The sequence below is a fragment of the Miscanthus floridulus genome, chromosome 11 (genome assembly GCF_019320115.1).
Source record: "Miscanthus floridulus cultivar M001 chromosome 11, ASM1932011v1, whole genome shotgun sequence".
In the NCBI taxonomy this organism is placed as follows: domain Eukaryota; kingdom Viridiplantae; phylum Streptophyta; class Magnoliopsida; order Poales; family Poaceae; genus Miscanthus; species Miscanthus floridulus.
The window spans coordinates 96,952,956-96,966,403 of record NC_089590.1 but is presented as its reverse complement, the minus strand read 5'-3'; the positions used below and the strand labels follow the sequence as shown (position 1 = coordinate 96,966,403).

At 56.1% G+C, this 13,448-nt stretch overlaps 2 protein-coding genes across 3 annotated transcripts; both read left to right on the top strand.

The window, feature by feature from the left end:
• Window positions 1-217: 217 nt before the first annotated feature.
• On the top strand, window positions 218-778 carry LOC136494859 (cypmaclein-like). The gene is made up of 2 exons (XM_066491033.1): window positions 218-430; window positions 556-778. Exons 1-2 carry the CDS (start codon window positions 286-288, stop codon window positions 735-737), a joined length of 327 nt encoding a protein of 108 aa, XP_066347130.1. The 5' UTR covers window positions 218-285; the 3' UTR covers window positions 738-778.
• Window positions 779-1,372: 594 nt separating this feature from the next.
• LOC136494099 (probable metal-nicotianamine transporter YSL10) lies at window positions 1,373-4,789 on the top strand. Of its 2 annotated transcripts, none has more exons than XM_066490246.1 (6): window positions 1,373-1,851; window positions 2,167-2,330; window positions 2,459-2,556; window positions 2,655-2,789; window positions 2,868-3,057; window positions 3,250-4,789. In XM_066490246.1, the coding sequence occupies exons 1-6, from the start codon at window positions 1,494-1,496 to the stop codon at window positions 4,288-4,290; spliced, it is 1,986 nt and encodes a 661-aa protein (XP_066346343.1). In that variant the 5' UTR covers window positions 1,373-1,493; the 3' UTR covers window positions 4,291-4,789. The 2 variants fall into 2 exon arrangements, with proteins under 2 accessions (XP_066346343.1, XP_066346342.1); XM_066490245.1 differs by having other exon boundaries at window positions 3,160-4,789.
• Window positions 4,790-13,448: the final 8,659 nt, after the last annotated feature.

Genomic DNA, 13,448 nt, shown 5'->3' with positions numbered 1-13,448 from the left:
TGAAAACTGAAACCGCAGGACGTATCGTACGTGTGCAGCCGAGCCAAGACGTCCGGACCCATCACTGCTCCAGCTGTTGTCTGACGGATCAACGGCGTCGTTTCCTTTACACCTCACTCCCTACTGTGTGCCACACGGCCACGGCCAGGCCTTTATATGCTGGGCTTGCACCTGGCGTCGAGAGGGCGAGAGGCGATTCAGTTTAAGCTCTCTTGCGTGCGCTCGGCAGACTGCAGTTGTTGGCATCGAGTTGTCACTCGGCTCGCTCAGACTCTGCCAACTGCCATGGCGGCGGCGTCCGGCCAGGCTCCGGCTGCCTGCGCGCTCCTCCTCCTGCTTGTTGTGGGTGCCGCCGCCGCCGTTGATGCCAGCCACGAGGAGGTGTCGCCAGGGAGTCCTGCCCCTGCACCGTCCCCTGCGAGCTCCATAGGTAAACAGTAAACTCCTCTTCCCGTGGATGCTGTACATACTTACTTCCTGTACAAATCACCATCGTCTTTCCTCTTCTCTGCTGAATGACTAACAGAATGCTACGAACGAACGTATCTACTGCAGACTGCGGGCGCGCGGGCGCGGCGCGGTGCGCTCTGTCGTCGCGGCAGAACCTGTGCCGGAGGGCGTGCGGGTCCTGCTGCGCCCGTTGCCACTGCGTGCCGCCGGGCACCGCCGGGAACCACGACGTCTGCCCCTGCTACGCTGCCATCACCACCCGCGGCGGCCGCCCCAAGTGCCCTTGAGCACCCTTGACGCATGAGGCCGCCGCCGCGCCCCAACGCCACTCTTGTCTTGTGTACCAGTAGCAGTACACTAGGAAGACGAAAGTACGTGTACGAGCAATAATGCTATGGCTGTGTTCGGCTGGGAAAGAAGCCGACTTGTTCGGTTTATTTTTTCAACCAGAGCAGTATTTTTCTCTAACAACATTTCACTATAAACGGTGTTTTTCCGCGTGAACCGTGGGCGTACGTAACACCTGCAATGCAACACTGAGCCGACCGTTTGTTGCCTGCCTGGTTCTTGTTGTTTCTTCGTTTATTACTACCTGTCTGTCAATGTGGCTGGGATGCGAGACCGCGACGACCGTGCGAGCACGAAACGTACATGCTGCGAGCTTGCGAGACAGTGGCCGAGAGAAACGGATCCGCGACGAACTCCTCCTCCAGTTGCCCGAGCGACCCGGCACAGGTGTCACTGACCAACTGACCCTCCCGCCGAAACCGCTCGCGCGCAGTGAGGAACTCGAGGCGACCATGCGGGCGGGCGGGCGGGCGTACCCACTGACACGCGGGCCCTGGCACTCCAGCTTCCTTCAAGGCCACACGCACGCACGTACGTGCAGCTGCTGCCACGATCACCACGCACGGGGCACGGGACGGGAGGGGAACGGTGGTCGGACGTCGGAGAGCGAGGTCGAACAAACCGCCGCGGCAGGAACGGACTGACACTCTCTCTGACGCGCGCGCGCGCGCGGGGGCGCGGCCAGGTGGGCGACCATGGCGAGGAGAAGAGCACAGGAGGAGGAGGACGACGACGACGACGCGGAGGAGTCGGTGGAGCGGGTGTTCGAGGGGCGGGAGGTGCCCAGGTGGCGGGAGCAGGTGACGGCGCGGGCGCTGGCGGTGAGCGCGCTGCTGGGCACCATGTTCAGCGTCATCGTCATGAAGCTCAACCTCACCACGGGGATCATTCCCTCGCTCAACGTCTCCGCGGGCCTCCTCGGCTTCTTCCTCCTCACCTCCTGGACCAAGCTCCTCGCCAAGGCCGGCTTCACCGGCGTCATGCCCTTCACCCGCCAGGAGAACACCGTCGTCCAGACCTGCGTCGTCGCCTGCTCCGGTATCGCGTTCAGCGGTATGCAGTGCACACCTTGTCCATCAACCGTCAGTACGTATTCTGGATCGGGACTTCCTGATCACCAAGGATTGCCAAACCGCATCCATCGCATGGCCTCGAATTCGCGACGCGACAGTTCGTCGTTTATGGATCTAGATTGGGCTTTTCCAGACTCTGAATTCTGAATTTCATTCGTCGGCGTCGCGCTCTCTGGACTTGTTTCTTTCCTGCTCTGCTGTTCGGGGCGTCAGTGACTTCATAGTCCTGACTCCTGACGCCTGACGGCTTCAGATCAAAATCTGTTGCTGACGGACGCGTCAATTAATCCGGCAGGAGGATTCGGCAGCTACATGTTCGCGATGAGCGAGACGATCAGCGAGCAATCGGGGGAGACCTGGGACCCGCACAACATCAAGAACCCCGGCCTGGGCTGGATGATCGGCTTCCTCTTCATCGTCAGCTTCCTCGGCCTCTTCTCCGTCGTGCCCCTCCGGAAGGTACGCACGCACGCACATCCACCAACTCTGTCTCTGACGCCGCCGCAGTTCTTTGTTTCTTCAGCGTTGGATTCATCCGTCACTGTAACTCGGTTGATTCATTCCATCGTGGTGCCGCCTGTGTTCAGATAATGATCATCGATTACAAGCTCATCTACCCGAGCGGCACTGCGACTGCCCACCTCATCAACAGCTTCCACACTCCGCAGGGCGCCAAGCTCGCCAAGTACTCAACTCACTGCTCTCTGACGCAGACGCTGTTGTTCCTCCGATCCTGACAAATTGCATGTGTCTGAACTCTGAAACCTGGAACGTTCGCTGCAGGAGACAGGTGAAGACGCTGGGGAAGTTCTTCGCCGGCAGCTTCGCCTGGGGCTTCTTCCAGTGGTTCTACACCGCCGGCGAGGGCTGCGGCTTCATGTCCTTCCCCACGCTCGGCCTCGAGGCCTACAGGCAGAAGTAAGCCAGTAGCTTGATGCATTGTGCTTCAGAGTTCCGTCAGCGTCGCAACTGAATTGCTGTTGCCTGCACCTGCAGGTTCTTCTTCGACTTTTCGGCGACGTACGTGGGCGTCGGGATGATCTGCCCTTACCTCGTCAACGCCTCCGTCCTCCTGGGAGGAGTGGTGTCGTGGGGCATCATGTGGCCGCTCATCGAGCAGAAGAAGGGCGACTGGTACCCGGCCGACCTCAAACCCAGCAGCCTCCGTGGCATCGTCGGCTACCGGGTACGTACGTAGGTGACGGTGGGAGAGCTCCAGGGTTCCTCCAAATCCGTCCATCCATGCATACATCTCGAGTGTGGTGATGCAACGCAATCGTGCCTGCAGGTGTTCGTCTCCATCGCGCTGATCCTGGGCGACGGCCTGTACAACTTCCTCAAGGTTATGACGAGGACCGTGACCGCGCTGGTGGTGCAGGTGCGCGGGATGATGTCGGAGCCGACGCTCCCCATCTCCGACGGCGGCGGCGAATCGCTGCCGGCGGCAGAGGAGACGTTCGACGACAGGCGTCGCACGGAGCTGTTCCTCAAGGACCAGATCCCCAACACGCTGGCGCTGAGCGCGTACCTGGTGATCGCCGTGGTGTCCATCGCCACGGTGCCGCACATCTTCCACCAGCTGCGGTGGTACCACGTGGCGGCGTCGTACGTGATCGCGCCGGTGCTGGCCTTCTGCAACGCGTACGGGTGCGGGCTCACGGACTGGTCCCTGGCCACGACGTACGGCAAGCTGGCCATCTTCACGGTGGGGGCCTGGGCGGCCGCCTCTGACCCCCACGGCAGCGGCAGCGGCGGCATCATCGCGGGCCTTGCGGCGTGCGGCGTGATGATCGGCATCGTGTCGACGGCGTCGGACCTGACGCAGGACTTCAAGACCGGGTACATGACCCTGGCGTCACCGCGGTCCATGTTCGTGAGCCAGGTGATCGGCACGGCCATGGGCTGCGTGGTGGCGCCGTCCGTGTTCTGGCTCTTCTACAACGCGTTCCGCGACATCGGCTTGCCGGGGTCCGAGTACCCGTCCCCGAACGCGCTGGTGTACCGCAACATGGCCATCCTGGGCGTCCAGGGCCTGGGCTCCCTGCCCCGGCACTGCCTCGACCTCTGCATCGCCTTCTTCACCGCCGCCATCGCCATCAACCTTGCCCGGGACCTCGCGGGCGCCCGCGCCGCCGCCTACATCCCGCTGCCCATGGCCATGGCCATCCCCTTCTACCTCGGCCCCTACTTCGGCATCGACATGTGCATCGGCAGCCTGGTGCGCCTAGTGTGGGACCGCCTGGACCCGGTCAGGGCCAAGGCGTTCGCGCCCCCCGTCGCGTCGGGCCTCATCTGCGGCGACGGCATCTGGACGGTACCGCAGTCCGTGCTGGCGCTCGCCGGCGTCAAGCCGCCCATCTGCATGAAGTTCCTGTCCCGCACCGCCAACGCCAAGGTCGACGCTTTCCTCCACAGCTAGCTAGCTAGCTAGCTACCTCCTGATGGAGCAGGAGACTGAAGACCTGCTGCTTGCTGATCTGACACCACCGACCAACACACTGCTCTGCCGCTCCTGCTGCTGCTGCTGTTGCCCTGCCATCTACTGAGTAGCTAGTACTAGGAACGTAGGGGCCGCCCGGGGCTCGTGTCTTGTTGTTGGCTCGCTTTAGAATCAGATGCTTTTCAATGTGTCACACACTGCTGCCGCATAAATAGCTGCTGCTAGGAAGTATAGGAACTACTTACTGCTACTAGGAAGGAAGGGAAGCGAAAGCCAGCAGTAAAGTAGCGGCAAGTACTACGAGCAGTGCTGAATTTGGGGCGGTGAAGCGAAGCAAGCAGCTAACTAGCCAGCTCTGACTGAGCTTCCGAACTGAGAAGTGCCATTCCTCTTCTGTAGCCTGTAGTATGTAGGAGAACTGAATTTGTGCTTGCATTGCATTGCATGTATGCATGGATTTGGATCCCTGGTATCGCAATGGTACGCGCCATGTTCGGTTAGTTTATAAACCGTACTTTTTCAGCCAACGAATAATATTTTTCTCTTACAATAAATTAATCAACAGTTACAACTCATCAATCACCTCGAGTAGAGTAGGAGCATGTAGCTAGGCTGCGCTATAGGTAGGCACAGGCTCGTGTGCGCGGGCAGGATAACACAGCGAGAGGATAGCAGGAATATCTCGTATGCCCCGTGGGAGATCTGGTTGGTCCCCGCCCCGGCCCCCGGCGGCCCCTCGCCTGCAGCCACCCCCCGGCGCGCCGGGACAGGAAGGCTCTGGATCTGCACAGACCAGTGTCAGTGTGGGGTCAACCGGCCGGCCACTGCCAGGCCTCCCTCTGCCCATCATTGCGGATCATGTGATCCGTATATAAGGGCACGTTTGGTTCATTTAGTATCTACTAAATTTAGTAGTTTTTAATTACTTTAGTAATTTTTTAACTAAACATTGTAACTAAAAGTTACTAAAAAAATTTTTAGTCCTCTCTAGTAACTCTAAAATTACTTAAAGTGACTAAACCGTTTAGTAGTAGCTCGATCCAAACACCCCTCGCTGGCTCGCCCGCTCGCTCGCCTGGCTCATCTAGCTCACCTGCACTCCACACTCGCATCGCTGGACCGCAGTGCAGTGTCAGTGTGCAGCGCGCTGGCAATACTAGCAGCCCGCCGGCGCCGCCCGCCGGCAGCAGGGCAGGTGACAATCTCCATCGTGTGAGACCACGCAATGCAAATGCAGTGCCCAGCTCGGCAGCTCTTTTTTGCCTTGTCCTCGGGAATCGCGCGAAATCACCCTCGCTTTCAAAGCCTGATCGGGTTGTTGCAGATCTGCAGTGGAGAGTGCAGGAGCAGACGCCGTACTCGTGCAGGGTAAATGGCAGCGCGGGCCGGCAGATGGGCGTGATTTCACCTCGGTTTGCTGGGGAATGGATGGATGGATGGATGGATGGATGGAATCGCTGTCTGTCACATGGCTTTATGCCAGGGATTATTTTAGGCCTTTGGGATGTTGCCATGCCAACCAAACCAAAGAGCCTTTTGCTGCTTTTCTGTCCCTCGCCCTCGCCCTCGCCCTCGCCCGCCACCAGATCTGTTGCTGCGTGATTTCCACCAGGACAGCAGCAGCCAGCAGCCGAGGCCCGAGGGCGCCAATTCGCCAAGCACCCACACCTCCCTGGCCTGGGCCTGCAAGGGACTCATGCATCAATGCCGCTGCATGGCATTGGCATTGGCATGGCAGCGTGCGTTACCAGTGCTGCTGCTGCAGTGGTGTGGAGTAACAGTGACTGATGTGTAGGCCAGCAAACACCACCACACCTAAACCGAACTGTGACTCATGCTAAATTTCGCAGGTCCTGCAACTGGGAATTGCTACTAACTTTAACTCCTACAGTTAGGTTTGGCAGAGGGCCTTTCTGTTCATTCAGGAAATAAATAAAATAGGAAGAAAAAAAACATGGAAGCTTGGCTTCGGGTTGTGTTGTTCTGAATGCACAAGCAGCCCCGGGCCTGTCAGGTTCAGATTACGGCGAGCAGCGCAAGCGCAGATCTGGCGGCGTTTTGAATTTTGAAAACATGACAATTGCACGGCGCAGGTGCTGAATTGCGCTCTGCGGACACGGATCGTGGCTGCTGTGGCTCTGCAAACCGTCAGAACGTTTTCTTCAGGTATGGATCCTCACTGGAGTTGCTGCAACTGCAAGAGAAAAGCCACAAGACTGCTTCAGTGAAGCAACACGAAATAAGCCTGAAGATTGCTTCGCTTCCCTGGTACGATGAATTCTTTTGAATAGAGTACATCTTCACAGTGAAGTTTCATAGCGGCGCAGAGCAAATTGTGACTAGAATGAGAATTGCTCAGCACCAAATTTATTTAGCTGCAAAAGAATGCTCAAATTCGGCTCGAAACAACCACTGCAAAACATCCAAATTGTGCAAGATCCAGGCAAGGAAACATCAAGCGAAGAAATCTTCAGCGAAACAAGCATCTGGGAAGAAGGCGAAATTCTCATCCAAGCGAAGAAATCCGTACCGAAACAAGCATCTGGGAAGGCGAAATTCACATTCAATCGAGGAAATCTGCACCGAAACAAGCATCTGGGAAGGCGAAATTCAGAAGGCCAGAACCATCCCAAACCTGAATTCAACCAAAGTCAACCCGCAGAAAACGATTTGAGCCACAATTCTCGTCCACACACACACACACGAGAGAGAGAATTCAAGCGTAGAAGAAGCACCCGATGTCGCAAGAACGAACTCGTTCTCAGCGAATTCCCCCAAATTCCCCAAGAATTAGCCCCCGGCGACCCACACGGAGCCGAAATTCAGAGAAGGAACACCTAAATTCCCTCGAACGAGCACCGCAATCGACTGAATTCTCGGCGATGCTAGCCAGCCAGAACACAAGAGGGAGGCTGCATGGTTTCCATGGGCTTTCTTGAACCATCAACAGGTAGAGCCGGCCGAGCGAAGCGAGAGCCCCCGCAATTCAATTCACTCACGGCCGGGGAAGAATCGCTGGGAGGAGCCAAGCATTCCATCCGACATGGGAACCAAACCCAGCAAGGTTTCTACCCCCACGAGTTCACAGTTCAAGAAAGCCTGTGGAAAGCATGCCCGCGCGCCTTTTTCCACTTCCCCCCGTCCGGCGAGGGACACGCCGACCACAATTCTCGGCTCGTACGCCGCCCGCCGTCACCTCGGCAGCGACCGCCCACGGAGAAACAGAGGGAGGGGCTGTGGAGAGAGAGAGAGAGAGAGAGAGAGTTGCTTTGGAGTGAGAGCAACGGCCCACAGAGGCCGGGGGATATAAATAGCTGCGGCAAGTAGCCAACCAAGCTGGCGGGTGGTGTGGCAGTGGCAGCGGCAGCAGCCAGAACTGCAGAGGCACGGGCCGGTACCCAGCCGTAGCCCCGTAGCCGGGTACTCTCGGTCCTCTCCTCTGACCTCCCTCTGCCCATGGATGGGCAGGGGGCTCATGGCGGACGGAGGCAGCCAGGCTGCCAGGCCCTCCTTTTCCGTGCGCCTGCCGGCACCGGCACCCACTCCTCTCGCGCTCGCCATTGATTTGGCCTCGTGTGCGCTAGCTAGCTAGGAGTAGTTCCCTTTCTTTCTTCTTCTGCATTTTTTTATCCTCGTAAAAAACGAAATGGATACTGCTCCGCAGAGGACAGAGACGAAGCAACTGTAGTGCTGGCCGGGCCAGCTCAATCGATCTATCCACCGATCACATCGCGCACCTACTACTGCACTGCTTGCTTGTCCTGCCTGCCTGAGCTGCTGCTGCTGCTGAACCCTACGCTTTAGGCGAGGGTCCAGCTCTATCGCCGATCGATCCCGCCGCTGCAACGCTAGCCTGCTCTACTCTACCTAGCGGCTAGCGTTACCCTAGCGAGATCGACCTAGCTAGCTGCCTGTTCGCCGCGTTGGCAGCGCAGGTTTATTTCACCGCGGCTCGCATCGCCGTGAAATGAATCCATGCATCGTGGTGTGGCAGGTCGATCCACCAGATCGGCAACTGAATTCGGGGGTCGGCATGATGATGAATGCGATGATCTGCTCATCAGGCAGGGATTCAGGGTCCAGGCGTGAAGCTCGTGGACGGCCAGCGCCAGCCGGATCGGAGGAGTCGCCGGCGACACTGCACACATGCCGCTTATCTTCGGCGCGGCACAAGGCGTACCTGATCCGCATGTCCGCTCTGCCAAATCGGCTGCGCGCGCTACTAGCTAGCTACCTAGCAGCCCATGCTGCTTCCCGCGCATTATTGCTCGAATCTGGGAGCTCGGTATCGATTGAGACGCCGATCTCTGAAGAACGCCGGCCCCGGCCCGGCCGTATCGAGCTCGCTCGCTCGCAGGCCTGAATATCTCGCGCGCCATGACTGATGGCCATTGCAGTGTGCAAGAACTGAGCGAACACAATTTTGCCAACAACCACAAAAGAAAAACTGCCAGTTGCATTGCAAGCTTGCAGGAGACGACGACGACGGAACAGGTCGGCCACCAACCCCGGGCCATGCAAGCCACCGGAGCAGACGATCGAGATCAAGGAGCACGAGCAGCAGGCAGGGCAGGCAGGAATGCACACATGCTCCTTCCATTCTTCCAAAAGCGATTAAAAAAGAGGCTTTGTTCGCTTGCTCCAGTTGTCTAAGAAGTAAAAAAACCCAAGCTGTCGTGCTTCGGTGTCGCTCGCGCGCGTCCATGTCCCTCCGGTGGCTATCAGACAAGGCGCTCCGAAATTTTGTAGCCCGTCTGAGTGCATAGTGTGAAATAATCTGCTGCTCTCTCTAAGTAGGTAGAACAGGGGCATGCGTTGAAAGGGCTTTTCTGCCGCTACACTGTACCTACAGTGGAGATAGACGTAGGAAGGCTCTTCTGTCGCGCTATAGCTACAACAGGGATAGATGTCAAAATCAGTCATGTTTTCATATTTAGTCACTGTAGTAGCATGACAATCTGGTATGTCTGTGTACTAGAATTTGATAGCACTGCAACTCAACGAAGAGAGTTCAGTTTGCCACTTCCAGAAGCAGAGCTTTCGGCCAACGCTCGGATTGTGTTGTGTGTGCGTGAGCTATTCTCAATATCTTCTTCTATCTCTAGCCACAGTGAGTGAGTGTGCTGTTAAGCTTACTGCTTACCTGTGTAGGGCAGCCGAGGGACCAATAAGTGGTATCAGAGTCGTACAAGCGACATCGTCGGACTAACCGCTGGCGATGACGGATGGTTCGAAGATGGACGACAGCAGTGGTGCTACTGTGGCGCTCAGCCACGACAGGAGGTCGTTGTGTGCACAGTGTGGGAGGTCAACGGTATCAGTTGGCCGACGTTGACTCGCACCAACTATGCGCGAGTGGGCGGTGACCATGAAAGTCAAGCTCAGAGCTCGATGGCTCTGGAATGCCATTGACAAGGACACCGACAATGAAGAAGACGGCATGTCAGCGTTGGAGACTATCCTCGCTGATGTGCTAGCGGAGTATAGGGAACTGTTGAGGGCGAAGAACTCTGCTAAGGAGGCGTGTGAGGCCATTGCAGCGATGCGCGTCGGCTCCGACCGCGCAAAGAAGGCGACAGCCTAGCTGCTGAAGCAGGAGTACGCCAACCTCAAGTTCAAGGATGGTGAGTCGGTGGAGAACTTCTTCCTCCGCCTACAGTCGCTCATCAGCAAGCTGAGGAGCTACGACATCACCATCGACGAAGAAGAGACGTCTCCAAGTACCTCCACTCCATACTGGTGAAATACATCCAGATCGCTCTCTCCATAGAGATGATGTTGGACATGTCCACCCTCATCATTGAGGATGTGATAGGCCGTCTGCGAGCGGTGGACGAGCGTATGGAGCAGGCCACAACAATGACGGACAGCGGCAAGCTGCTGTTGACAGAAGAGGAGTGGACTGCCCGGATAAAGGAGAAAAAGTCCGAGAAAGCCTCCTCCAACCGCGGTGGCGATGGCAAGCGCCACGGTAAGGCTTTTTCAGAGAAGAAGAAGAAGGTCGACCCCAACGCCTGCCGACGCTACAGGAAGATAGGTCATTGGGCAAAGGAGTGCCCAAATCGCAAGCAGGAGAAGAAGATTGTGGCTCATTTAGCGCAGGTTGATGAGGATGATGAGGCTACTCTTCTGATAACGATGTTCTATGCATTGCACGATGTTGAGATCAAGGAGAAGGGAGAGGTGATGGTGGCGGAAGGGCACGACAAGGCTATGAAGGTTGTTAACCTCGACAAACCGTGCGCCCAAGTCTACCTCAGACGTGTGGGTGACAAGAAGGAGCAGCGATGGTACCTAGACTTCGGCGCCAACAACCACATGACGGGCTCCAAAGAAGCCTTCTCTAAGCTCGACGGCAACGTGACCGGCACAGTGAAGTTCAGTGATGGCTCAAGGGTGGCGATCTGAGGGTGCGGAACCATCATCTTTAGGTGCTAAAAAGGCAAGCACCGTGCGCTAACAGATGTATATTATATCCCGTAGCTGCGTTCAAGCATCATCAACATTGCCCAGCTAGATGAGCACGACAGCGAGGTACTGATCAAGGACGGCGTCCTCAGGATTAGGGACCGGGAGCAGCGGCTTCATACCAAGGTGAAGAAGTCCCGAAACCGGCTGTACCTACTCTACTTGAAGATGGAGCAGCCTATCTGCTTGGCTGCAAGGCACACGGAGGAGTCATGGCTATGACATGTCCGGTATGGCCATCTCAGCTTCGACGCTCTTGGTCGGTTGGAGAAGATGGTGACTGGGCTGCCTCACATTGAGCACGTCGGCGAGTTATATGACAGCTGCTTGGTTGAGAAGCAAAGGAGGCTGTCGTTACCAAAGATAGCGAAGTACCACGTAGCAGAGGCCCTCGAGCTGGTCCATGGTGACCTCTACGGGCCGATCATGTCAGCGACGCACGGCGGGAGCAAGTACTTCATCTTCCTGGTGGATGATTACAACAGGTTCATGTGGCTGCAGCTTCTGACCAGCAAGACCGATGCAGCGGAAGCGATCAAGAAGTTCAAGGCACGTGCGAAGACAGAGAGCGGCAAGAAGCTGCGTGTGTAGTGGACTGATCGCGGTGGTGAATTCACTTTGGTGGAGTTCGTTGCGTACTGCGTGGATCAGAGTGTGGTGCAACACCACACCGCACCGTACTCACCACAGCATAATGGCATGGTGGAGCGACAGAACCAGACGGTGATGGCGATGTTCTATGCACTGCACGACGTTGAGACCAAGGAGAAGGGAGAGGTGATGGTGGTGGAAGGGAATGGCAAGGCTCTAAAGGTTGTCAACCTTGACGAACCATGCACCCAAGTCCACCTCGGACATGTGGACGACAAGGAGCAGCGGTGGTACCTGGACTTCGGCATCAGCAACCATATGATGGGCTCCAAGGAAGGCTTCTCTGTGCTCGACGGCAATGTGACCGGCACGGTGAAGTTCGGTGATGACTCAAGGGTGGCGATCCGAGGGCGCGACACCATCATCTTTAGGTGCCAAAATGGCGAGCACCGCGCGATAACGGATATATATTACATCCCGTAGCTACGTTCAAGCATCATCAGCATTGGCCAGTTGGATGAGCACGGCAGCGAGGTACTGATCAAGGACGGCGTCCTTAGGATCTAGGACCAAGAGCAGTGGCTTCATGATAAGGTGAAGATGTCCCAGAACTAGCTATACCTGCTCAACTTGAAGGTGGAGCAGCCCATCTGCTTGGCTGCAAGGCACACGGAGGAGCCATGGCTATGACATGCCTGGTATGGCCATCTCAGCTTCGACGCTCTTGGTCGGCTGGAGAAGATGGTGACTGGACTGACTCACATTGAGCACGGCGGCGAGTTGTATGACAACTGCTTGGTTGGGAAGCAAAGGAGGCTATCATTCCCAAAGATAGCGAAGTACCAGGCAGCAGAGGCCCTCGAGCTGGTCCATGGTGACCTCTGTGGGCTGATCATGTCAGCGACGCACGGTGGGCATAAGTACTTCATCTTCCTGGTGGATGACTACAACTAGTTCATGTGGCTACAACTTCTGACCAGTAAGACCGAGGCAGCGGAAGTAGTCAAGAAGTTCAAGGCGCTTGTGGAGACAGAGAGCAACAAGAAGCTACGCATGCTGCGGACTGATCGCGGTGGCAAATTCACTTCGGTGGAGTTCGTTGCGTACTGCGTAGATCAGGATGTGGTGCGACACCAGACCACACCGTACTCACCGTAGCAGAATGGCATGGTGGAGCAATGGAACTAGACGATGCTCGACATGGCTCGATCCATGATGAAGGCCAAAAGCATACCGACAAAGTTCTAGGGAGAGGAGGTGACCACGGCGGTGTTCATCCTCAACCGCGCGCCCACCAAGGCTCTGAAGGGCAAGACACCATTCGAAGCTTGGTATGGGCACAAGCCAAGCATGTCCTTCCTCCAGACATTCAGCTGCATCGGCCATGTCAGGAAGACGACACCGATCCTCACCAAGGCGGAGGACAGGAGCACACCGATGGTGCCCCTGAGCTACGAGGAAGGTACCAAGGCATATGTGGCAGAACCGCCCAAAATAATACACTTACAGAGGTGTTCGTCTTCCACCAGACACTAAGCACCCCGAAAGTGAGCTACAACGGGCGGATTCCGTCAGGCACACCCCAAGGGAGAGCGCGAATAGTCCACATTTTTCCCCAACTATCCAATAATGAGAATGAGTTACAATACTTAATCCATTTCATACATCCAGAGTTCTTAGAAATTCATTATTATATTGTCAAATTCAGAGTGCGGAATATTAAACAGCGAAATGATAATAAACATCTATCGATAATGAATAAGGATCCATCTGTGCCCACCAGCAGAATCCTTCACACAATGGGTACTCCTCAAGTTTAACCTGCAACAGGGGTAAATAAACCCTGAGTACACAATATACTCGCAAGACTTATCCGACTAGTGGGAATAATTTCCTGACTCCAAGGGATATGCAAAGCTTTAGGGTTTACTTGGTTTCTTTTTATTAGAAAGCAATGCTAATAGTAAATCCTTATTTATGTTATTATTAGCAGTCATGATTGATTCTTTATCTAGCCATTCTATGTAAGCACCTGTTCTACTTTCAAGCAAGGGTTGAGCAATCAGTTCTATTTCATC